The sequence below is a fragment of the Brachionichthys hirsutus genome, chromosome 9 (genome assembly GCF_040956055.1).
Source record: "Brachionichthys hirsutus isolate HB-005 chromosome 9, CSIRO-AGI_Bhir_v1, whole genome shotgun sequence".
Classification (NCBI taxonomy): domain Eukaryota; kingdom Metazoa; phylum Chordata; class Actinopteri; order Lophiiformes; family Brachionichthyidae; genus Brachionichthys; species Brachionichthys hirsutus.
The window spans coordinates 5,055,270-5,080,535 of record NC_090905.1 but is presented as its reverse complement, the minus strand read 5'-3'; the positions used below and the strand labels follow the sequence as shown (position 1 = coordinate 5,080,535).

General features: G+C 43.2%; 2 protein-coding genes across 2 annotated transcripts; one reads left to right on the top strand and one right to left on the bottom strand.

Moving 5' to 3' along the window:
* The first annotated feature begins 346 nt into the window (after window positions 1-346).
* On the top strand, window positions 347-22,403 carry psmd1 (proteasome 26S subunit, non-ATPase 1). Its single transcript, XM_068743108.1, has 25 exons — window positions 347-485; window positions 1,149-1,192; window positions 1,327-1,400; window positions 1,744-1,913; window positions 2,130-2,338; window positions 2,656-2,799; window positions 3,269-3,495; window positions 3,676-3,736; window positions 3,857-3,985; window positions 4,113-4,201; window positions 4,523-4,601; window positions 4,679-4,852; window positions 5,284-5,395; window positions 5,506-5,702; window positions 5,962-6,057; window positions 6,613-6,677; window positions 14,900-15,014; window positions 16,710-16,826; window positions 17,260-17,362; window positions 18,431-18,600; window positions 19,775-19,867; window positions 20,034-20,120; window positions 20,739-20,906; window positions 21,660-21,825; window positions 22,216-22,403. The coding sequence occupies exons 1-24, from the start codon at window positions 470-472 to the stop codon at window positions 21,804-21,806; spliced, it is 2,886 nt and encodes a 961-aa protein (XP_068599209.1). The 5' UTR covers window positions 347-469; the 3' UTR covers window positions 21,807-21,825; window positions 22,216-22,403.
* On the bottom strand, window positions 8,411-12,561 carry htr2b (5-hydroxytryptamine (serotonin) receptor 2B, G protein-coupled). Its single transcript, XM_068743658.1, has 3 exons — window positions 12,209-12,561; window positions 9,471-9,671; window positions 8,411-9,369 (listed from the first exon to the last, which is right to left on the bottom strand). The coding sequence occupies exons 1-3, from the start codon at window positions 12,468-12,470 to the stop codon at window positions 8,411-8,413; spliced, it is 1,422 nt and encodes a 473-aa protein (XP_068599759.1). The 5' UTR covers window positions 12,471-12,561.
* Window positions 22,404-25,266: the final 2,863 nt, after the last annotated feature.

Here is a 25,266-nt window from a genome sequence, read left to right as displayed (position 1 = left end):
ATTTAAGCTTTAGGTCTGTACGGCTCTAGATGTACATCAAAGTATTTTAGCAGTTCCTTCACTCCCATTCATTGAGGCGTTAACTGACTCACGATGCACCGCATCTGAAAGCCAGTTCATAAAACGGATTATTTGTATGAAATATAACGATAAAATATTCATCAAAACGTATAAGACACAATACATCGGATTAATTCTGATTTAATAAACATTATTAAAATAGAATACAGCGAAAAGTATTATTTTTATTTTTATTTTTATTCCGGCTATGGCAAAGGCTGCCAACTCTGAGGTCCTTTAGGAGTGGACTTGCGGTCCCTGACAAAAAGTAGTTAACGTCGGCTTGTCACACTGTTGTGCATTTTCAGACATATAATACATTTTGTATTTGTTATTTACTGAAAAAGGCGCACGGAATCCCACCAACCAACCAAAGTCGTTGGGCTGAGGAAGAAATAATTTGCCAACCATGATAACATCCGCTGGTAAGTTGTAGAAAGTGTTTTTATTTGGCTAGGCTTTGCCTTTAGCTGTCTGCCATTGATTTAGCTGAGTCACATAGCTAATGTTAGCCTTGTCAGTTTCAGCAGTTTCCCGACCAAAAGCAAATAAATAAACGAAAATATTTTTCCGGATGGCAGCTCCGTTTGCAATCTTTGGCATAGCAAAACGACGTATGTGTTCTCTATTTTCAAAATACAAGCATTAGTACAATGCTAATGTAATGCTAACAGTACAGGATGTAGTATCTGGGCTTGCACTGTAAGGTGTTTCATTTCATTTTTATATATACTGTACAGTACAGTTGAAAATCTATAAATGCATTACATTTACTATGTCCTTTTTTCATTTTCACTTCGCCATACTGTAATTTATAGTGCAAAACGGATTTATACTTGACCATTGAATCAATTCTTTCCAAGTCCAACTACCTTACAGCAATGCTATACGTTCAACACCAAAATGTATTACGGTATCTTAAATGTGTGTACCTAGTTACCTTATATAATATAATATGTGGCAAAGGTGTTAATGTTCATTTAAACATGTTGGCAGTAGTTTAGTGATTCATATCTATTCTTGTCTGAAGACGTATATGTAGGAAATCTGTGAGTCACCCAATCAAATTTATTTTATTTCTTTTAAAGCTGGAATTATTTCCCTCCTTGATGAGGAGGAGCCACAGCTCAAGGTAAGGATTTGTTCTGATTGATTTCTGGTATTGACCACACCAATGCAAAAGGCTCCTGCATTGGCGGCATTGACAAACTTTACAATGTGACAAAAGTAACAGAATTGTAAGCTATGTCTCCGATTCACTTGCAGGAGTTTGCTCTTCACAAACTAAACTCTATTGTGAATGACTTCTGGGCTGAGATTTCAGGATCAGTAGATAAAATGTAAGTATTCTGAAACTCGGCAGGGAATTTCTAAAGGCAAAACTATATTTCCTATACTATACCGGAACTCAAAGTATTCTGTGTGCATGAGAAAATTGTTTATATGCAGTGACACATTCAAGATGGCATTGACACAAACAGTACAGTTAAGATGTAGCAGGTAGTGCAGTGTGTTTCACCAAAGTAATGTACTGAACTCTCCACACGTATTTGTGATTGACTGGGTTTCTTAAGGAGAGCTGCAGCCGTTCTGATTTTGTAGAATTGTTTTTCTTGTATAAATTGCTCTGTGGGGGAAAAAAGGGACATTCAGGAATGTTAACAATCTATTGTCGTCCCGCAGCGAGGTCCTATATGAGGATGAGACTTTCCGGAGCAGAGCCTTTGCTGCTCTGGTGGCTTCTAAGGTTTTCTACCACCTCGGAGCCTTTGAGGAATCTCTGAACTATGCTCTCGGTGCTGGAGAGCTCTTCAATGTCACAGATGACTCGGAATACGTGGAGACCATCATTGGTGAGTGATCAAACCAAACACCTGACCACATTTAACTTGCCTGTTTCTCTTCTTTTAATAATTTTCTTCTGTTACTGTTAATACTGCTGTGATTGTTCCACTTGTGAAATAAATAAGCAAATTTAATCAATTGCTTTCTTTCAAATGAAATTCAATCCAATGAACGACACAAGTGAAATGGAACACTTATTTTACGTTTTGTGTTTCTGCTGCTAGCCAAATGCATCGACCACTACACTAAGCTGCGGGTAGAGAATGCTGAGCTGCCAGAGGAAGAGGAGAAGAAAAGTATTGACCCCCGCCTTGAGGGCATTGTCAACAAGATGTTCTTGCGTTGCCTCGATGATCACAAGTACAAGCAGGCAATCGGCATCGCCCTGGAGACCAGGAGGCTTGACATGTTTGAGAAAACCATCTTAGAATCGGTCAGTCACTTTTTTCGTTTACAGCTGAGTTGAATTTTTGTGTTTTGAGATCTGATTAGTTTTTAATATCTATTGTTGGATTTAAAACTCACTAGAATATCTTTTTTAGGTACTAAGCAAGAGTATCTTACTACAGTGGGACCACTTACTTCAGATTCAAATTAAATAAATGTCTTTTTTTGTGATGCACAACGTGCACAAGCATAGTTCTCATGCAGGAGTGCAGAGCTGCATTAAGCTATTGTTTTTAATCAAATAATGTTTATTTTGTCTTAACAAAACGTTTTTTTTTCCTCTTTTCTTCCCCACTCATGCAGACTGATGTGAGTGGCCTCCTTGCCTACAGCCTGAAGGTGTGCATGTCTCTGATGCAGAACAAGAAGTTTCGCAATGAGGTCCTGCGGGTGCTGGTCAAGCTCTATATGAACCTGGAGAAGCCTGATTTTATCAATGTCTGTCAGGTAACAATCAGATCCTCAAGAACACTCGATGCAGCAGACTAAATCCACTAATGTTAAATATAAATCTATTCAATGTTTTTATTTCATTTTTGAGAGATTGATTTTATTTAGGAATAAACTTGAAAAAGTTTATCAATTTAAAATGACACATTTTCCTTGTATGCTGCAAGTTGAAATTATTTTAATATTTTTATGTTGTTATTTACGATGTTGCTTCCAGTTTTTGTTGCAGCTTTGGATATTTATTTGGATGCTGCTGAAATAATGAAGTCTAATTTATGTAAAGATAGAACAATATGTCTCATGCCATACTGCAGTCTATGTACTATCAAGTATAAGGGAGCAATGATATATGGGCCTACTGATTGTCGTATATATTTTATATATATTTATCTATTTTCGCAAAATTTGAGTACCCCAAAATTGTCACAACACAAAATTCCTCTCCTCATTTTTTTCTCATCTCTAGTGCCTGATATTCCTGGATGACCCACAGGCTGTGAGTGACATCCTGGAGAAACTAGTGAAGGAGGACAACCTGCTGATGGCCTATCAAATCTGCTTTGACCTGTACGAGAGTGCAAGCCAGCAGTTCCTCTCCTCTGTCATTCAGAATTTGCGAACTGTTGGAACACCTATCCCTGCTGTCCCCGGCTCTACAAATACAGGCACCATTGCCCCGCCAGAAAAAGACGGGTGGGTGTAGGGGGAGAGAATGAGGAGACGTTCATTTGAGCCAAGGCATTGTGTTCTCAAGTTCTTTGCTGTTTCTGATTTATTTATTTTTATTTCAAGGGTTTTAAGGGAAGACCTGGGGCTAGTGAGTGAAACTATTGTAATGTAACCTATTGTCGTGGGGTCTTTTTTGTGTTACAGTGATGCGATGGAGACAGACGAGAAAGCTGGCAGCTCTCCTGCTGGAAAGCCAACAGAAAGTGTAATAAAATGGGGATATTCTGTACAGTATGCCAGACGCCTCATCGTTGTTCTGTTTAGCAGAGCAACTTTGACTTGGTTGCGAGATCATCATCATTTTCTTCTTCTGTGTGTATTTTAGAAGGATGAACCTAAAGATCAGAATGCCAAGATGATTAAAATTCTGAGCGGTGAGATGGCCATTGAGTTGCATTTGCAGTTCCTAATCCGAAACAACAATACAGATCTCATGATCCTCAAAAACACAAAGGTAATGAAGTGCAGCAAAAGGAATGGTTTAGACAACATAAACCATATTGGTATGGTTAGATAAAGTGATTTTAATGTGACTGCGTTCTTCTGAACTTCGTATATGTATATTTTTCTTTTCACTCTAGGATGCAGTTCGAAATTCGGTGTGCCACACAGCCACGGTAATAGCCAACTCGTTCATGCACACGGGAACCACAAGTGACCAGTTTCTCAGGTATTTGTTACCATCAATAGGAAAATATAACTTTTTCATAACTTATAGAGATGGGGGATTTTAATGCACCTGTCCAAGATGTTATCGTAGTTCATTTTGGTCACACATGGCCAAACCTCTTCAAAAACAGCTAGACAGAATTCATTGAAATTTAACATAAAGATGTGTATCAAATTCGTCAGTTTTCTTATTTTAAAATTATTTGCTTTATTCACTTGAGGCAGTTTTCACCTTTGCTAACATTCCCCCCCTGGTGACGATGGCCTATCGCATCAGAACAGTTTGAGTTGCTTCCTTAATGGTTTTGAATTTTCTTTTTAGAGAAAACTTGGAATGGCTCGCAAGAGCCACCAATTGGGCGAAGTTCACGGCCACAGCAAGTCTTGGAGTCATCCACAAAGTAAATATATCTCACTGTGATGGATAGAGAGAAGCATAATGAAGTTCCAGCCCGATCACGAGTCATGTATTTTTCAGGGTCACGAGAAAGAGGCTCTGCAGCTCATGGCCACCTATTTGCCTAAAGACACCTCCCCAGGCTCGGCTTACCAGGAGGGAGGAGGCTTGTATGCTCTGGGACTCATTCATGCCAACCATGGTGGCGACATCATTGACTACCTTCTAAACCAGCTCAAGAATGCCAGCAACGATGTAAGTTTTTATTTCAAAGCCCAAAGTGGCACACGGGATTACTTTTGTCTCTGTGTTTTGTGTAACATGGAACAGTGTGTCCACAAACGTGCGTTGTATTTCGTTTAAATGCCTTTAAGCATGTGCTTAATATTATCAGCAAACTTGTTTTAAGTGATTTGCAGACGCGTCCGGAGGGACCACAAGTGAGCAGAGCTGCCCCTTGTGTTTCTAGGATGTTATTGGGGTCACATGGGGCTTTTCCACCAAGCTGGTTCAGTCTGCTGCCTTAACTTAACAGCTGCCAACCCAGTTTTAAATTGGTCTCTTGGTAGCCGTCAGACGTCATGTGTCACATGCCGAAAATCAGCGCTGATGATTGGCCTGCCTTGGTGTGATCACTTTAAGTCACCAAAGTTGCTTAATGTGATGAGATTTCTTCTGTTTCGCAGATTGTCCGTCACGGTGGGGCCCTTGGCCTTGGTTTGGCTGCGTTGGGCACAGCCAGGCAGGATGTTTACGACCTCCTCAAGTCCAATCTTTACCAAGACGATGCTGTTACTGGTATGTATCTGAATATCGGTTTACTGATTATGTAGTGCATAACTAGTATTTCCTTGGAAGGCTGTTCATTAAGATCTTTTTTTATTATTATTATTATTATTATTATTCAGGTGAAGCTGTAGGCCTTGCTCTGGGTCTGGTCATGCTGGGCTCCAAGTCAGCCCAGGCCATTGAGGACATGGTAGGCTATGCCCAGGAGACGCAGCACGAGAAGATCTTGCGTGGTTTGGCGGTAGGAATTGCCCTGGTCATGTATGGACGCATGGAGGAGGCTGATGCCCTTATTGAAAGCCTCTGCAGAGACAAGGTAAGGCTGAAAAGTCTTCAAAAAGTGCTTTATGAACACCAAGTTTCAATATGATCTACTTTCTGGAGAGAGTGATGGTGCAGCACTTTGCTTTTGTGCTATAATTGCTTCTTTTGCATGTAGGAAAAACTCAAATGGAGTGACTTATGCTTAGTTATCCCTGGACAACCAACAAGGAAGGACTTAACTATGTCAGCTGTAGTTGTAGTTCCGGAGACACACTCTCAAAGCACTGCTTTCCTTCACTTTCCGATGATAGGACCCCATCCTGAGACGCTCTGGTATGTACACAGTGGGCATGGCGTTCTGCGGCTCCGGGAACAACAAGGCCATCCGACGCCTGCTTCATGTCGCTGTAAGTGTTTCCTGTTTGGTGTCCTTAACAACACTTTACTTCACCGAGGGAAAGACGGGCCCATCATACTGCTGGAGGGGAAGCAGAGGCCAGCCTACATTGCTACACAACTGTGAATGACATCATAATTCAAAGTGATTAAATGATGTGATATTGATTGTTTTAGTCTAGGCTAACGTTAATCGAGAGATTAATCTCCTGTTTAAATCAGACTCATGAGACATTTAGAGTCGGTATATTACATTGTTTTCTTCGTTCTGTGAAACTAAACTAAAGGCTCTGAATCCAGTCTGCTCCGTATTCCAATTTAAGATGCCAATTTTCTGAAGCACCGGAATTCAAATGTTGCTAACATGGCAACATTAAATTTTCTGAGAGTGCTACAGGCTTTAGAGTGAGTACTGTAATAAAGTATTATCCTGTAGGTGGCGTCTTGATACAAGCTTAAGTTAGTAGACGGTGCGTCAGTGGAGTCAGGCAGGAGCTGCATAACGAGTCATCTTAGTTCTCGGTATCAACTTTGTTTATTTGGCTGCTTTGTTTGTCCTCTTTAAGGTGAGCGATGTGAATGATGATGTCAGGAGGGCTGCTGTTGAATCCATTGGCTTCATTTTGTTCAGGTAAGGACCAGCCTAAATCACTGGAGCACTGAATTCTTATTCTTTCTATGCACCAGAGGCCTTTCTATTCAGATTCCAACACATTCTTCTTTTTGATAAAAATAAGTTTTAAATAATATCTATGTATCTTTGCTACAAAGACACACCTTCTCCGTGGAATGAAAGGAGTATTAGATGCACTGTTGTCTCGAATTTATCTAGGTCTTCATTAATGTTATTCCTCCGCTTTTTTTTACTGTCTTTTTATTAGGATTCACTCAACTTTAAACTTAAAAAAAAAAGTAGCAATTGGATATCAAAATAGCATGCCTATACTGTGTACAAATATCACGGTGTCAAATATTTAAGTCCAAAGAAGGCTCTGTGATCCTCTTTGTGATCAGTTGGCCGCTAGATAAACTTAGAGTAAATCTTCACTGTGTTTAGAAAGACTTCTGAACCGAAATAATTCAGATGGCCTCCGACTTCCCACCCAAATAGCTCGAGGACAATCCCTTTCACTCCACAGACATCCACACTTGTACACAAGGAAAGACGGCTTGTCAAATGTCTCGAGTCTTTGCTGTTCTCATAAAATCAGGACTATGATAGGTTATTTTAACGCAGATTCAGTTTAGGCGATCATAAGAGATTGCTATAGAATGTCAAAGACCCTTATTCAAACTCAAATATCTGCCCTATTGGTCAAACACCGTTGTGTTATCTGGATTTCACTTTGGGTGTTTGTTTTGAATTACCGGTAAAATGTTTGCCGTAGTTTCGCTTACATTAAACTACAAGCTGCAATTCTTGAGCGTAGAAGGCTTTAAAAGTAGGCTTGTTTCCATTTTAACTAATCATTCGAGGCTCTGTGATTTACAACATTTATTTGGTTTTACTGTTGAATTTAGTTCAGCTTTAGTTAAATACGGACAGCTATGTGATTGATTATTAAAGTTGTTTTTGATTTCAGAAACACAGAAAATTGTTTATTGAACACATTTAGATTTCCATTTAAATTCACTTTCCTAGTACCGGTATGCACTTTTTTTTGAAATATGTTAACATTTAAAAACACCAGGCTGTAATACACATACAAGAATGCTTTCCAGCATATATACAGAGTGTCATTTCAAGAGTTCAATGCAATTGTGTGTGTGAAAGGTAGCGCTGTAGGCGTCCTAATAGAACATGAACACATTGTCTGTGATGGTTTACAGTATATTTAGGTTGCCCAGTTGAAATGCTCAGCATCATGAGAGCTTCCAGGTTGTTTCTTTCGAGTGCCGTGAACTTCGTCTTTGGAACTTGTTTGATAGAGGATATATTCCCCTTCTTCTTTTTAAACTGTTACAGGTCTATTAAAATTTAATTTTATAATGTTTGAAAATGTAAAATCTCCTTTGGTACTCCATGAATTGTCTTCCCATCGTTCACAATGTTGGGTCTGTCTTGGAAGCCCAAGTAAAAACAAACAATATTATTTTGGCCATATTAATTGATATGCATGACAGTAGTGTGACTTGTGGATGAAAGCTTTTCCAAATGTGTCATAAGTATTTTTGACAGCACCACGGGCGCCTGAAAACAAACAGCAGAACGCCAGAATGTTCAGAACTCGTTCTTGTATAGAGGACAGAACGGACTGACATTAAACGAATTAACTTTGAATCAGATTTCGATCAGTCATCATACATTTTGAATATTTGCTGCACCGTCAATTAACTTCAAATGCCCCCTTTCCATTGGTATTGCTATACACAGCTGACACGTTCCTTGTGCTTCGTACCTTCGTTTTCAGTCAGAAGCATCGTGTCTAGCACAACGCCGGCTGATAACTGTGCGCGTGTTTGCCGGCATCTTAGCCGGCTTTGGTAATTAACTCCTCCAATGCCGTTCCTCATTCCTCGCTTCATGAACAGTTTAGAGTTTTCTGCCATGGAAGATCGGAATGAAATCCTTGTGAGGGTCCGATCTGCAACTGATGCTCTGGAGGGCCTTCGTGGTTCAAGGCTGGCACAGCTTGTGAAATTACAGGTGATGTAACGCGTGAATGCTTGCCTGAAAGTTTTGTTGAATAAGGTGTAGACAAGCGGGTTAATACCCGACGACACATAGCCCACCCAGACAAAGATCTCCATGAGCCGGGAAATAACTCGGCCGTCGCAGCTGCTGCACAGCACGGATGTAATATTAGTAATAAAGAAAGGGCACCACATGACTACGAACAGGAGGAAGACTATGCCCAGCACTTTTGAAGCACGCTGCTCATTGCTCAGAGTCTGCATTGACTTTTTTCCCATTGTTGACATTCTTCGAAAGCATACTTCATCCTCTGTCAGAAAGTTTGTTGTGCCTGTCTTTGGGTTTTCGTGGATCCCGGGAAGTCCGCCGTCCAGCATGTTCGGTTGCTCAACTTGTGGCGAGGTCGCAGCCTGGTCTCTTTGAAATAACGCCGAGACAGTCGGGTAGCTTAATCGCTGCGTTACCTTTGACTTGAGCAGGTAAACTTTTTTGCGCAATGCCTGGACAGTAAGTAGATAAATGACCATCATGATGGTCAGAGGGATGAAGAACGCCAACAAGGAGCCAAACGTGATAAACTCCCTGAAAGTGTCTGTTTTCAGCAGGCATGTGTGGTTACTGTTAAATGTGATGTTGTTTGGAAAATGGTTGTTCATGAGCCCCTTGATTGGGATCGGGATTGCAATACCTGAAAAATCAGAAGAAGAATTGTTACTGGTAAAATATAGGCAAAAAATATAATCTTTTAGTAAAGACTTAATGAAGGAATTGTGGATTGGATATGCTTACCAATGGATATGAGCCACACCAGAGCAATCTTCACCATCGCTTTGGCTCTGGATTTGTTCTGGCTGTGTTGGATTGGCTTCTTTATTGCGATGTAGCGATCCAGTGAAATGGCACATAGATGCATGATGGATGCGGTAGAAAACAGCACGTCGAGAAACAGCCAAATGGGGCAAAGGGGTTCAGGAAGAGGCCAGTCGGAATCTAAAGAGGAGACGAGAAGGAAATTAGTCCAGTGAAACGGTAAGTTGTTGTGCATTTACTTCTATGTAAATCCCTTTGTAATTCCAAGAAGAATTTGATCTCATACACATCCAGTTATGGGAGACGTACCACATGGCAAGGGGTTAGAAGTGGCTCTCATGCAAGCTATTGATGTTTGTTTATCTGAGTGAGGAATGACCTTACTGGAAAAGGGTGGGTTCATTGACTGTTTATGGAGCTAAAAGCTCTTTATGTAGATGTGCTGGAGACTATGCGCAACAGAAGTGTTTATTTTGAGTTCCAGGCATAAAATTGGCAAGTAATTGTTCTGGCTTTTGGCCCGTCCCCCATTAACAATATAAAAGACTGTTGTTGGAAATTCTTCTTTGCATTATTTATTTTATTTTTATTTTTTAGACGGCTTTCATTTTCCTCTCACCTCTTTCTTGTCACGACTGTTTGGGTCAAAGTTTTTGAGTTTGTCTTGAGTTTTATTAATTGATAAATACAAATGTTTTGCAGTGTTTGGTCCCAAGCTAAGCTAAGCTAAATCAGTGGGTAGCTTGCAAGGCCATAGAATGGATTATTTTATTTGACCTGAGTTAAGAGACTTTGAGTGTGTTTAACATCAAAGTATAGTTTGGTCCTATTCCGCCTCTTCTGCATTCAAATGCTGGTATTTTTGTTAGTTTCATATTATTGCCTTTAAAGAACCAGTGTTTACAAATCTCTGATCAATTATCAGAACCCATTTTTTTTGGCAGAAAAGACACTTTTTTTTCCTGTATTTGAGAAAATACTTTAAGGGTTGCTTTTTTTTTCTTATTCTTCAATGGTTTGCGTTTGAAAATGTCTTCCACAAATGCCAGCAAAAAATAAACAAAGCTTCTGAAGAATAGCTTCCTGTTACAGAAGGCTGTGGTCAGTGCCTTCATAGGAATTAGACATATTGCAATATTTTTTTTACCTACAAATTTAAACTGTTTTGATTACTGTACTTTCTTTTTGTGGTTTTGTGTTAAATCAACCAAAACCCATTGCCATACAAGCATATAACTCTACAAAATATACTGTCCCGACAGCTATTTAAAGAAAAGACATTACCGGTATATAACAGAGGTAGTAAGAATGTCTGATGGTTAACAGAAGGATTAGTCGATGAGCCCAGCGCAATGTTTGAGAGAATACCTTTTTTTTTGTTTTTAGGCAGCAACACCAAATCAGGATTCCTCTCAGAATGTTTTGCTATGTTTTATGTTTACAGCCCTTCACATATCACGCACTTCAAACAAACAGACGTGTTTGCTTTGAATTAATCTGCCAAGCAGGAACATGACTAGATGTCCTAACAAGTTGATCTGTAAACTAGTCGCATTCTTTGGAGGCAGTTTAAGGTTTTAAATTGAAGCATCGCGTACCGGTGCTTATTCTTTCATTAATCTTGAATGTTCTGTGCCCTCAAAATTAGTTGAAATCCCATATCCCTGCATGCCACCTGTAGCATGATTGTATTTTATTCATCTGGTATTTGGAAGTATTGTAGCTTATCGCCCGTCTTAAATTGCTGCATTAATTTCATCATTTTTCTTCTATTCCTTGTTTATATTTTTTGGTTTGTATACAAACTTGCAAATTAAATGTTTCCTTTGATAGGAAACAAATAGGTAAATATTAATAGTCATTTTTGTCCAGTCGTGCATTCGTTTCATGTTTCCGTTCGCCACTCGCACTGTAAGAAGAAGGTCATTGTTTAGACATGGAATCTTAGTGCAGTGGGGGCCCCTGGCCTGTCAGGCTGCTTAGCGCACCAGCCAGCCGCTGGAACAGTCAGTCACACTGTACGGAAGCAGAACTGATTTTCAACACATAAATAGCATTACACGGTTCACTAGTTCTTTTACCCTGAATATCTACTTGCATTACTGGTTAGTTAGTTTTATGACGAGTTCAGTGTGAGGCGAGAATCGTATTCTTTTCAACCTGTGGAGCTCCTTATCCTGCATTGGGCTGTTTAACAGCAGCATGAAAAAAGGAAACTAGACTTTAATCTTTTGGCTGCAACTTTTATTAAAACAATTAAAAAACAAGTTATTTACGTAAATTATTTCCCTTGCTGGTTATATCTGCCCAGTGTTTGGCTGACTTAAATAATATGTGTTCCCCAGAATCTCTTGTTTTGTGTCGTCTAGGATTTGTTTTGAGATTAACTCAGCTTTTAGTGCTGCTCAGAATTTTTTTTTTTTTTTTTTTTTATAGATCGGTTATGTTAATAAAGTTTACATAGTATCTGAAGCACCTGTAGCTGATTATGCACCAACCCACTAGACCTTTATTCACTTTGGGATGTTGTGTGTTTGTTAGTAATAGATCTGGTTGTTGTTTTTTTACCTTACCTTTAGCCCTTATGAGGTGAACCAATTCAGACGCAGTATCGTGCCTGCACCATATCATTCAACATGTGGCTCACGATTTCATCAGAATGATTTCACCGAATTTCACGGAATTTCACTGACACAAATGCCCGATGCTGAACTTACTGTACAGAATGGTGACGAGGGCAATAGGCATCACCAGGATTCCCACCAACAGATCAGCCACGGCGAGTGACATCAGAAAGTAGTTTGTGGCGTTTTGCAGCTTTCTTTCCAGCCCCACAGCAAGAATGACCAGGATGTTTCCTCCGATAGTTGGAACGATCACCATGATAATAAGCAGCGCGGCCCATTTCAGCTGAAGCCCGGGCACTTCTCCTGCCTGTGAGCCGTTAGCCTCAAGGGGAGCCGTGACTGCCTGAGACATGGTACCGGCGAGGTTACAGCAGGCCTGATTGTGGGTCGGAGCTCGGATCTTTCTGGAGATGAGGAGTCGGTCAGCATGGTCACTGAGGTCCCACAGGAAAGGGCACAGATTAGGGTGGGTCAGTGCACGGGATGCTTCATCCCTTATGCAGCGTGTGATTCAAAGGGAATATTTACTAGATCCACTGGCTGGAGGATAAGAAAAAACACTGCAAACTCCAAATACTTCCAGCAAATCCCACCGCAGCCCAGTACTTCCAACGGGGAGACGTTAGCAGGGAACGCGCTTCTCATCTGTTGGGTCCACTTTAAAGAACAAGTCTGTAGAGGAGAGCAGTGGCTTTTTTCAGTGATTGTTTTAACTTGTCTGGATGATGACATAAAGACGAGAGAGGTTTATTTAACAAACAGCGTGATGGATACATGCATCACAATGGACAATAGTAACTGTCGGCACCAATCGTTGTGTTTCAGTCGAAAGAATTTAAATGTGACGGCTTTTTCTATCAGGTGTAAAAAAAAAAAAGTGTTCAGACCCGCTGAATAGAAAAACAAAAACAGTGTCAGTAAGTAGAACTGTAGTTTCTTACCTCCTCCTGAAGATGAAGCAATTTATGTTCCGTTTTGCCATTTCATTTGTCGGGGTGACTTTTCCAAGCTGTCGCGTCTTAAAGTTCAAAAACCTAAAGCGGTATTTAGTGCTGCTGGACTGTGCAAATTCACATTTCAGTTTTTGCACACTTCTTAGTCAAATAGCCATTTTTTTTTTTTTTTTAAAGCTCCTTTTTCTCACCTTTATATTCCCACCTGCTTCAAATTAGAACGCCAAAAACAAACGCCCTCCCTTTGCAGCGAAACCTAAATCTGTCTCTGACTGAAGCAGCCCGTGAAGTGGAATTTGCACCGCGTCCACATGTTGGAGGAACCCCCAGTCTTCCTCCGCACCAACTGCGATCACAGATTTAAAAGTTTCAGATGTTGCGGCTCCTCTGCTTCTCCATTCCGACTCGTTGCCTCACAGCCTGTGATCGTCTCTCTCTCTAGCCTCGCTCCAGCCCCCCCCCCTCCCTCCCCTCTTCTTGCCCGTGAGTCAGACCCTGTACTAAACAGATGAATGTCTTTGTGCTGGCGACACGCCACGGGTTCTGGGAGGCAATTTCCCCTCAACACAGCCGTCCTACTGTTTATATTTGTCACTTTCTGCTCTCCTTGATTTCAAGCAAGCAGAGGTGAGCGATGTAGTATCCGTGTATGGGGTGAAGCCTTTTGCTGGTTGGGTGCTCCAACATCATTTCTTTCTTTTTTTTATGTTTCTCCTGCACTATATTTGAGTTCATTTTTCCAGGTGTCTGTCAGAATGCGGTTTCTCCAAGTGTCCGCTCATTGTTGTTCTTCTGTCCTCCATTTCAGTCGAACTCGGTGACAATTCTGATCTTAAAAATGTGAGATTCTTGGCCAGTAGCCCCCGTTTGAATGTGTGTAACATTTTGCATAATTTGCAAAGGGGGGCCATTACGTGGGTCAGAATATGGGGGGGGGGGGGGGGGGGGTATGCCTGTAAAGGTTTGCTGTTTCCAGATCATGCTGGATTAGATGGTTATTCTTTTAATGATGGATTTTGTTGGATTATAATAGTATTTCAGATAATTTGGTGATTAAAAAAAAATATATTGTTCAGTAATAGGAGGATTGATTTTGACTCTAAAGACATCACTCACTGGGTTTTAGACTTAACAGACGGGATAACATGTTCCTGTTTCTCCTTTCCATCCAAGTTCTTCTCTTCTTTGCCAATTGTTGAAGCTAATTAGCCTATCTTAAGAGTTTGAAAGGGTTTTAGGTTAAACTATTTAAAAGATCAAACAAAAGAAGATAGGAAAAAAGGACAGTTGCGAAAAAAATAATTCAACCACGAGTTTGATATCACGGTTGGAACAATTGAAGACGACTGACAATAGAATTTATCATTTCTTGTTGAAATCAGAACACAAACATTTGTTCTTGCCTGGTAAAGTAAGTCGGAGCAGTCGAGTTATAAGTGTTCAATCTTAAATCGTGTCCATTTGAAGGGCTAAAAATGGCCCTGTCATCTGCTTGAAGCCGTTTTGACCCACTTGAGAATCTTAATAATTGTGTGTGGTCCTTATCTGAGCGACCATTTGACTCGTAACACTTTTGTCTTATAATCAAGAGTACATTAAGTGGAGTGCTCTGCTTTCCCCATCTGTAAGCCTTATTTAAGAGCTTGGTGCCACTACTTCAATCCCATTATTTTAGCTATTTAAACTGAATGACAAGTTTTTTGGATTTCTTTTTTTGGTTAATGGATAATAAAAAAAGATCTCTTTGTGTCTTTATTTAATTTGCTAAAGAAACATCTACATTTAGACAAACCTCTGGATTATAAGGTGTCTTTGTCCGTCTCTCTAGGACTCCGGAGCAGTGTCCCAGCGTGGTGTCCCTTCTGTCAGAGAGCTACAACCCTCATGTGCGTTGTGGGGCGGCCATGGCTCTGGGCATCTGCTGTGCTGGAACAGGCAACAAGGTGGGTGCCTCTCCCTCAACCCCCCCTTCATTGTTAACTTTTTTGTATTTTGTTTGCCAGCTGTTTTAATTAACCTATGACAATAGTAACAGCAGCTGAGCACTCGTATGTGAAAGGGTGAGACGGCTGTGCTATAATATCCTGTTTCATAATAAAGGAGTAGTAATTGATCTTAGTAAAAACAATCCAGACATGGTTTTAGAATTTGTATTTGTCATCTTCCTGCTTCCACTGACGTACGCATTGATGAACTGGAAAGACAAGGCCGTGCATCACACAGTGACACGTGGGTTCAGCCGTTTCATGGTCCTATCTAACAGGATGTCGGCACTAGCGCACATTCCTGTTGGGATATGCCTTTTGAGGCTTCACGATAAAAGCCTAGATGACATTTTGTGTCTAACACATTTGAATAAGACAATGTCAACAGAACGAATGTTCTAGAGTTGTGCTAGAATCTAATCAAATGGATTACTATTCCAAGGTAATTCTGTGGCTTGGCTCGCTCCAGCCACTGTCTCTTTTATTATTGGACCCTGTTATCGTCCTTGGGTTTATTGTTATATTTTGAAGTGTTCATAAATGAGAGGTGCTGCAGGACCCTAAGTGTCCCAGTGGTGTTGGCTGATAAATCTCAGAAGGCCCAGCCAGCTGTGGCTTCTTTCATCCGTAGGCTGGAGGCATCCAATTGAATCTTTTTTGAACAAATAGGGTCGATCTGCTCCAAAACCCTGCTGTATTACTTTGAGCACAGAAAGTCCTCAGTGAGAATAACAATGTTGTGGCCAGAGAAGTGGGTCACCTATTTCGAGGGAGCGCATTCTGTTATTATTTGCACACCTCTGGGGGGGGGGGGGGGGGTATTATTACTGCCCACAAACGGACTCAAAAGAGAATAGTTTCAACATTTCAGAATACTGTTATGTGACATAGTTACATAAATGTTTTAAACTGGAACTCTTGGGTTTATTGGCACAAGCCTTCTGGTAGCTTTTAGCTGTGATGAATTGAATAGGATTTAAAGTCTATTCATGCTGAGGCGCATGCCTGAAGACGTGATTCTACCGATGTACGCGGATTAAGAGGATCAAGCAGCGGCGATACGCGTCAACCTGCTCGCCTGATTGGGCTTGACAATACAAACCCACAATTACCCCCTCCCAATGGGGCATTTAAAAGAGGAGCAAGACATGGTTGACTGGTGTTGGCTCTACACTCTTGACCTTCCATCCCATTGCATGGCTGAACACGGTTTGCTTTAGCTCCACTGTCACCATCCTAGTTTGTGTCTGATGCCTCAGCTCGGCTGAAAGCAGAAGAGTGCCAAATAATAATGGGAAGGAGCTGGTCCTGCCTCAGCTTTTCATTCGCAGTGATTCATGGGAGGAAAATGAGAGGGGCGGGGCTTGTTGCAGCTGTTGTCCCAGGCAACTAGATATGGATGGCATTAATGCCATTACTTTTTGCGGTCTGGCTGCTTCTGCTGATAATCCCTGTTGAATTGCACAGGAAAGTCTTCTGACTTTTCACTCCATTTGAATTTCATCCCTTCCTAGTTTCCTAATGTGGGATAACCTGCAATAATCCTTTTTAAATATCTGATAGTTGTGTAGTGGCTGGGTAACGGTTCACTGGAAGTAAAATGTACTTTAGGGCCACATTGACCACTTTTCTTTTACGCCTCTCTCTTCACAGGAAGCCATTAATCTCCTGGAGCCCATGACCAATGACCCAGTAAATTATGTGAGACAAGGTGCCCTCATTGCCTCGGCCCTCATCATGATCCAACAGACTGAAGTCACCTGTCCCAAAGTACGTGTCGAATGTTTTGGGTCACCTTGTCAGATCTGTGGGATTGCTTCTCGGTTATCAATGAAGCTGTCAATTTATATAATGAATGATTTCTAGATTTGTTAAATATCTATTACCAATATTAAGCAGCAGATAAATGTTATTATGTATTTAATTGCTGCTTAAGGTCATTTAATTTGTTGCTCTTAAAATGAGGAGGGTTATTCCTCTTAATAAATAAATGGAAATAAATAATGTTGAAATAACTTCTATTCCTTTGGGTCGTTTTGGTGTTTTGTGAAATATCATTATTCCTTAGTGACTATTAAACGCAATATTGTTACGCCAAATGCTATCCCTCCTTCATTCTTCAAAGTATCACAGTGGAACACGTGTGAGAGAAGAATACGTATGTGTTGTACTCAAACATATTTCCTTCCCCTCTCTGTGTAAGGTGAACCAGTTCAGGCAACTTTACGCAAAGGTGATCAACGATAAGCACGATGATGTGATGGCCAAGTTCGGTGCCATCCTGGCCCAGGGAATCCTCGATGCAGGTTGGTGTGCAGAGGACGAGCTTTAATCGGCGAGAGAGATCAAACTCTGTTCAGCGCAATTCTTAAAGGTTCACTGTAAAACAAGCAAAGTGTGATTCTCTGCACGTGCGCCTTAATTGGAGTTCTTTGCAGTCAGGCAGAGACTAAGTAGCCCTCTCTGGTTTACCGCCCGCACACCGCGTCTCTGGAACAGATCACGCCAAGGTGCATTAGCGCCTGGCGTTGCTACCTCAGCGCTGCTCTCAGCCATGTGGTCTTTCAGTCCCCCCCCCTTGCCCATCACTGTTTGTGTGTCTGTCCGTAGTGTTTGTGTGTGTGTGTGTGTGTGGGGTCCGTAAAGCGGGTTTTTAAACTCTATTTATGCCCCCCCCCCGTCTGAATCGGGTGTTTCAAGCTACACAAAATGAAGTGGTTCTAGTATTTTGCACCGTTCGCCTCAAAGGATGTGAGCTTTATGTGTTTTTGAGACATTGTGACTCGTGCGTTTTTCGCAGTTCATAAACTTGATTAACTCCTCCAGCCACAGTGCACGATGGTTATTGTGCTCTAAGCAGATTAGCCGTCTTGAAGGCAGGCAGGACCTCAATCGCGTATCAAATCAGGCACATTAGCGGTAATGAACTCGGCAGAGATGTCAAGACGCTCCTGCGTGAGACCATCCAGACAAGCCCTGACCGCTGGTCTAGTCTTTAACTGTCGGTGCGGTTCAGCGTGCTGCTTCATAGCTAAACCCGTTTGGTGAGCAGTGAGAGCTCTGTTTCATGATCTCTGATGTTCAGAACCCAGGCTTTATTATTCTGGTTTAGATTGAACCCACCTTCAGATGCCATGATAAGAATTATGCTAATGAAATCATCTAAGATGAAAATCAGCCGGTGACAGCTGGACTCTTCTGATGAAGATAATTCACAATATCTTGTGTTTCACAGCATTTCAAGAGGAAATGTGTCCAGATGATGCGACGAACTTAAATCCGAGTCTTTCTTTCTGTCCTCTGAAGAGCTTGTCTCCATTATTGTGACTCTAAGTCTGTCCCTCTAAACTGAAACGTCCTCCTCTGACATCCAGGTGGACGTAACGTCACCATCTCTTTGCAGTCCAGGACGGGTCACACTCACATGCCATCCATGGTCGGGCTGCTCGTCTTCACCCAGTTCTGGTTCTGGTTCCCCCTCTCTCACTTCCTGTCTCTGGCCTTCACACCAACTGCTGTGATTGGCCTCAACAAGGACCTGAAGGTAATGACGCTACTAAGACTAAAATGAACTGGCCTGACCGCAACGTGTGGCTGCTCCGTTTGTCTCCGGCGCTCCGTCTGGTGCAGAAGCTATTAAGCTCCCTCGGCTTGCCAACATCTGTCACCAAGCAGCCTATCCATGAGGAGACACTCCCGACGGGCCCGTTCTGGCCCACTGCCACTCGCACACTAAAGCCAAGGGATCGCTGCGACACATTGTTTTGTTTTGTTTTAGCAGACGTTACACTGGCATTAGCTCTTCATACGACTCCAGGGACACCCACAGCTGTACGAGACACTTGAAAGTACCGGTATATGCTCGGTGGAAGCCCCCCCCCAAAGAAAATACACAAGAGATGGTGCAGGAGGAAGCATTTTTTTATTGGGAAAAGAAGGTCCTCGTCATTTAGCAGTGAACTTGTACTACAGACAATCGGCTGAGAGTCTTCTGCTCTGTTGCAGTTTAAGTTCAGACCCCTGTTATAATTTAATGGCTCACTTTAAACAGAAGTCAGAGCTGCTGCTCTTCTTCCGTGTTTGTCTCGCTCAAATAGGCCGAGCACTTCTTCATTTTTTACATACAGTTAAGCTGACGAGCTAATAAGTGAAGGGGCGTGTTGTAATAGCTGTTTCTGCAGATTTGAAATTCTTTAATGAAAGAATTTAATTTAACATGTTTCTTTAAAAACATTTAGCTGTTTCAGAAAAATCCTTGTTTTCATTCCTTCCAGGTTTAGTTATCCGGTATACGTTCCCAAATGAAGTAAAGGATTAACAAGTCATTCCTGTCATTAACATTAGAACCACCCTTGAATAATTGATTTCATGGTTTTCATACTATTTAAACATCCATCTGTAAATTATTCCTCCTCACTTTTATTTACCAAAGAAACAAAGAAAATGAGGGAACAGTTTTGTCCGTCGTTGACTGAATCTTAACGGGTGTAATGGTCACGTCTGAGTTTAAGAACACTCATAAATCTCGCCGCACTCGTCGATGCTGGAGGAAAGTCGGTATTACTCATCATCCAGTGGACGCATCGACACGACGTCTGGGGAAAAGCGCTGGACTGAAGAACCTATGATCTCACCAGCTCATTCCTCTTTGACCCGAGTCGGTTCAGACCCGACCCGTGATTCGGCATGAGCATCTCCTCTTCCTCTGTCCTCTTCAGATGCCGAAGGTGCAGTACCGCTCCAACTGCAAGCCCTCCACCTTCGCCTACCCTCCAGCTCTGGAGGTTCCCAAGGAGAAGGAGAAGGAGAAGGTGAGGCCCCGTCGGACCCATCACTTGTTTTATCATTTATTTCTGGCTGATTGTTCTCAGTTCGGAATGAAAGGACCAAGCATGGTTTGCTTTGTGGGTGACTAGCCTGTCTATGGCACTTGTCTTAGAGTTACAGCCATTCTCTCTCTCTCTCTCTGCATGACAGGTATCCACCGCCATTCTGTCCATCACAGCCAAGGCCAAGAAAAAGGAGAAGGAAAAGAAAGAAAAGGAGGAGGAGAAGATGGAAGTGGTGAGTAAAAATGATCAGCCCTCAAACTTTCAGCAACCAGATCATAGTTTGTCTTTTTTTGTTTTGAAATCCTTCCATGTCGAAACTATTCTAGACTCAAAAAACATACAAAATACTTCGTTATAGTTTCAGGCGGATTCTGAATGAACCCGAACATCTGGAGGTTCTGAGGTTCTGTCTGTGTTCGTGGGGTTTTTAAAACTGCCCCGTGAAACCGCGCGGTCTGTTCGGACAACCCCCCCCCAGGCTCCACACAAAGCGGAGCGAGTGTAACGTTCCATTAGATTTTCTTTGGGGCATCCGCAGCGTGTTTGATCCCCTCTGCCACGCTCCAGCTCCGCTCTGGTGCTGAGAGAGGAGCCTGGAAAACGTTGGACCGGCTCTAGTCTCAGTCTTTGGGTTTGATTTGGCTCCATTTAGAGACTTTGTCTAAAGGAGACGTGTCCAGTCGCAAGACATTTGCTGACTGGACAATGTCAAATCAATATCCCAAACTTCTACAACTTGGTAATCAGAAGTAAAGTCGGTGAAGACAAGCAAGTAAAAATGTATATATATAAAATATAACAAGTAACCGCACTACTCCTAATGTGGAAAATGCTGCCTGTCTTTGGACAGGAGGTCCAGGAGGGTGAAAAGGACAAGAAAGAAGAAGATAAAGAAAAGGAGAAGAAGAAGGAGGCGGAGCCAAACTTCCAGCTGCTGGAGAACCCGGCCAGAGTGATGCCGGCCCAGCTCAAAGTGCTGACCATGCCCGAGACGTGCCGCTACCAGCCCTTCAAACAGGTCTGCTGGGATACTTCACACATAACAGAAGGGCATTCAATCACGTGAGAGTATCTCAGTCAGGCGTCCGTTCGGGTCAGAATCGGGCGTGCTGGTTTGGCTTTGGCTTCTGCCGAACATCTCCAGACCCAGAAACGCCCCCCCCCCCCTCACCCCCCACCTTCAGGCTGTAAACCTGCCGACTGCAGCCCTGCTGTAAATGACATGAGGCCTCGGCTCTGTGGAGAGGGAGTCCTGCTTTACTTTGTGTCTGTTAGCATTAGACGCCACGATTCTCGTGCCAAAATGGTGTCTTTGCTCGTCTCAAATTTTGTACCGCCGCTTTCCTTTTAAGGATTTGCTTGTATATTTAAGACGAGTTTAGGAAGTGGAGAGGATTTCTTTCAGACGAGGCCTGAAAGCTGGCCGGTGTCAGGCTTATTGAAAGCCCGTAATTAGTTTCAGCCGACATTAATATGAACCTGACTGTCTTCTTTTTTTTATTTTATTGGAGTTGAAATAAAATGTAGCGAACGCACAGAAAGTGGGAGAAACGGTTCCACTGACTTCCATCACTGTCGGGCCCAGCCATTTTTATTATTATACTTCAAAGGGAAATTCCTGTGGTTGTGACAAATTCCTCTCTTGTCGTCGTCCCCCCCCCCCGTTGACATCAGAGAGAGAGAGACGTAAACAGTCGCAGCTCTCTCTGGGGCTTTCTTTAGCTTCGCGCGTCTGCCAGGATCCTTTTAAACTTGTCTCGCCCTCCGCCAGCTCCACACCGGCGGGATCATCATCATGAGGGACACCAGCGAAGAGGAGGAGGAGCTGGTGGAACCCGTCTCGGCTCACGGCCCCAAAATCGAGGAGGAAGAGCAGGAACCGGAGCCCCCCGAGCCCTTCGAGTACGTGGACGAGTAGAGATCCCCTCACAGGAAAGGTATGTTGACAGAAATCTTTCCTCGGGGCTTGTTATTCATTCATAACCGAAGCAGGCCTGAAGTGTCTGCCGATCGTCACGACACTCGTCTTGTTTCCACATTTTCTGGCACAGAAGGGCTGTAAAAAATGTGTGTCCCTCCTAAGACACTGGTTTTTTGAGGTGTTAAATTACTGGGTCTAATCTACAGATGGTACCTTGAATATATTTTTAAAAAGGCTTAAGTTTGAGACGTTTTCTTCTGTAAAAGGGAACGGAAGGAAGCCTGTGTTGACATCTGATTATTAGAATTCCGTAAACGTTCCCTAAACTTCAACGTGGGAAGCTTTTCCGTCCTTCCTGACCCGGTTTTGCTTGATATCTATATTTTTTCTTTCTGTGTCTCTTCAGGCAGCAGAAGAAATGGTTTCCCAGCATGCTCCGGCGTTCCCCGCTTCTGTGCGCCGGTCCACCAGCTCCTCGCTTCACTTCCTCTTTTACTTTTCTTTCCCGTTCTGGCTGCTCGTTGGCCAGCGGGGGATTTTTTCACATTCTCAAACTGAATAATTTTCCTGTCTGTTCAATAAAATTTAAGTGTATTGAAAACTGGAGTGTGTTTTTATTTGAATGGGTATTTTACCAGGACTGCACTGGGAGAACTTCCCTAGTCCTATTCCTTCAGACTGGTTTACATACGTTGTCTCTACATTGGGATGAGTCGACTGTATCCATGTCAAACAACCCAGATGGGACGGAGCGTCCGTTTTAGGAAAATTACTTCCCGAGTGGGAGCAGTTCCAGAAATCTCACCAAACTTATCTTATGCCTCTAAATGTCAGACTGATTTCAGCAAACTAATTTCAGCTCCGATCTTGAATCCCTCATCAAACTGAACGGTGACTGATTGCCGGTAATGATGCTGATGTCTTCATCAATCTGGCTTCTCCAGATGGAATCATCAGAAAATATTATTTTCCACTTTTCCCTCTCATTATTTCACTCTTGTTTGATCCTGTGATTCTGAAGTACAAGTGATAAATCAGTTTTACCAGTACGTGACCCCCCCCCCCCCCCCCCCCCTTGTGGTTTTTGGTGTTCAAACTAAGATCAACTTTACGGTCTTTTGAGTTTCCCCATCTGACGTGTGAATGACCAGCCGGACTAAACAAAGCTTAATGTGGAAAAGGGTTCAGGAAATGATGAGACGGATAGTTTCTCTGCTCAGAATGTGTTGGAATGCGGCTTATTTGATTCTTAATGTGTAACACTGGTGGAAAAAATGTCTTTGGGGTGAAGCAAGCTGTCATCGGAGATGATTTGTTGCTCGTCTGCTTCCATCGGTGAACCCGGCGTATGCATGCACGCTTTGGCCAGACATGCAGTCTAATCAACTCCTCCCTGAACATTCCCAGAAACCTTGTCATGGAGGGCTGTTTTAACAACTTGATCGACTGGACGGCATCTTTCCTCATCTCCGAGAGCGAATCTTCCACAGAACCAAACCCCATCGATGGAGGATGGTGTGATCCGGCGAGGTGAAGGTGCTCGGCCTGCAGGTCCGAGTCTGATGGGACGCATCCTGACTAGAGGCTTCCGAGCCCACGGATGAACTTCAATCACATTCCCGGAGGTACGGTAACACCAAGCGCCCCCCCCCCACAGGAGGGAACGTTTAGTCATACTGGGACCTCCCCTTCCTCTCTCCGCTCCACCTCTCCTTGTTTCCATGTCCCCCCTTCCAGCCAAGATGAGGTGAGGTCTGCTGCAGACTTTGGTTGGGAAGCCGGGCGGTTTGTGGAAAATCTGCCTCGACGGAGCCACGTCTCACACTTCGGCCGTGTTCGGCTTTCACACGTCCTGTAGACGTCCTGATTCTTTGTCTCTCTGTGCGTTTTTGAGAACCTTCCTCACAGTAAAGGTGATAAAGGTTGGAGTTCAGTCAGCCGTGCGTGCGTCCGCAGTGAGCAGCTGTTGGATGGATGCGTGACTGTGATTGGTTATGCTGAATGTGCCCAGAGGATGGATCCTAATGACTTTCTACACTCTGACTCTGCTGCTGCCAATCAGTTTTCCACTCCCACGCCGAGAGGCCCTGCTGCTGCTCAATGCCCATCCATCCATCTTCCACCGCTGATCCGGGGCCGGGTCGCCAAGGCAACAGTCTCAGCAGGGATTTCCAGACTTCCCTTTCCCCAGCCACCTCTTCCAGGGGGGGATCCCGAGGCATTCCCAGGCAAAACTGAGAAACATATAGTCTCTCCAGCATGTCCTGGGTCTTCCCCGAGGCCTCCTGTGTGGGCATGCACGGACCACCTCCCCAGGGAGCCGTTCAGGGGGCATTTGTGTGATGTTCTTATTGGGACAGGTTTACGATCGATGAATCAGGCTGTTCCTCTTTCCGATTGCAGAGATAAAAACTTGTGAACTCTTGAGCTTGTCTTGCGCTTTTTAGGAAGTGAGAAGGAAATGTTGCGGCTATGAATTCCCTCACAAAAGCAGCGTGTGAAGCGCCATACAAGGCAAAAAAGGAACTCTTCTCCCAAGGATGGAGGAAGAGGAGAGAGGGGGGGGAGGGTGATCTTTTGTGGAGCATGTAGTCACCGTCTGTGGATGCGGCGATGGTGTTGAAAGGATGGAGGGTCGGCAGCGCTGTTAAAGCAAACAAAGAGACCCACTGGTGGGCCGGTTGAGGTCTCAAAGCGTTTTTGGCTGGTCCCGAGGTCCAGCGAGTGATGTGCCGGTGGTCCATGATGAAGCTCTGGACCGAGGATGTTGTTCTCAGGAGGGAGGGTTGGTGCTGAGCAACTGGGATGTTGTGGATTTTGGCCACAGTGAGCTTCTAAGCTCGCTTTAGCCTATCCCAGCTGATACTGGGCAAACGCTCGCACCTGCAGGAGTCATTTGCTGCTGGGTATTTTTGGACTGGGGAGTGGGGTTAGCTCACCATGTGGGGGAACCCACACAGACATGTCTTAGGACCTCAGGTTTTAACCCAGAAGCCGCTTGCTGTGAGGGAACGGTGCTCCCTGAAGGAGATTAGAGGTGTGCTGTGAGCTGAGACCTCAAGTTTAATCAATTTTTCAGAAAGAAAAAAATAGATTGTGTCTCATTGAAACATTCAGTTGGTGATTGGTGATGGATCTCCAGCAGGTGGAGATCCATCACCAATGGATAATATACAACAGGCCTGTTCAGGCCTGCCCCGGTCACTGAAGTTTACTGTGGTTCACTCGGGGGCCCCCCGGGGCCCTGATATGGGCGCCTGATGTCAAAGCAGTATGAAGTTACATAATGCTCTTTGCAGTCGCTGGCATCCGTCGGCGGCAGCTGGCCTGACGAATCTAAGCATTGCTTTTAAGCCCCGAACACTTCCCTGATGAATCTCCTTCTCGAAGCCTCTGAGCTCCGGGACGGAATTCCACAGCAGAGGAGGATATGAATCCTCTGCGGGGCAGGACACTG

Bases quoted from the DNA above. Each gene is read 5' to 3' on its own strand.
- psmd1 (XM_068743108.1), top strand. The intron at 2,339-2,655 runs GTCAGTCACTTT...CCACTCATGCAG, and splicing joins AGAAAACCATCTTAGAATCG to ACTGATGTGAGTGGCCTCCT. The intron at 20,121-20,738 runs GTGAGTAAAAAT...GTCTTTGGACAG, and splicing joins AGGAGGAGAAGATGGAAGTG to GAGGTCCAGGAGGGTGAAAA.
- htr2b (XM_068743658.1), bottom strand. From the start codon at position 12,470: ATGTCTCAGGCAGTCACGGCTCCCCTTGAGGCTAACGGCTCACAGGCA. The intron at 9,672-12,208 runs GTAAGTTCAGCA...TCTCCTCTTTAG, and splicing joins CCTCGTCACCATTCTGTACA to ATTCCGACTGGCCTCTTCCT. The intron at 9,370-9,470 runs GTAAGCATATCC...CTGATTTTTCAG, and splicing joins GGTGTGGCTCATATCCATTG to GTATTGCAATCCCGATCCCA.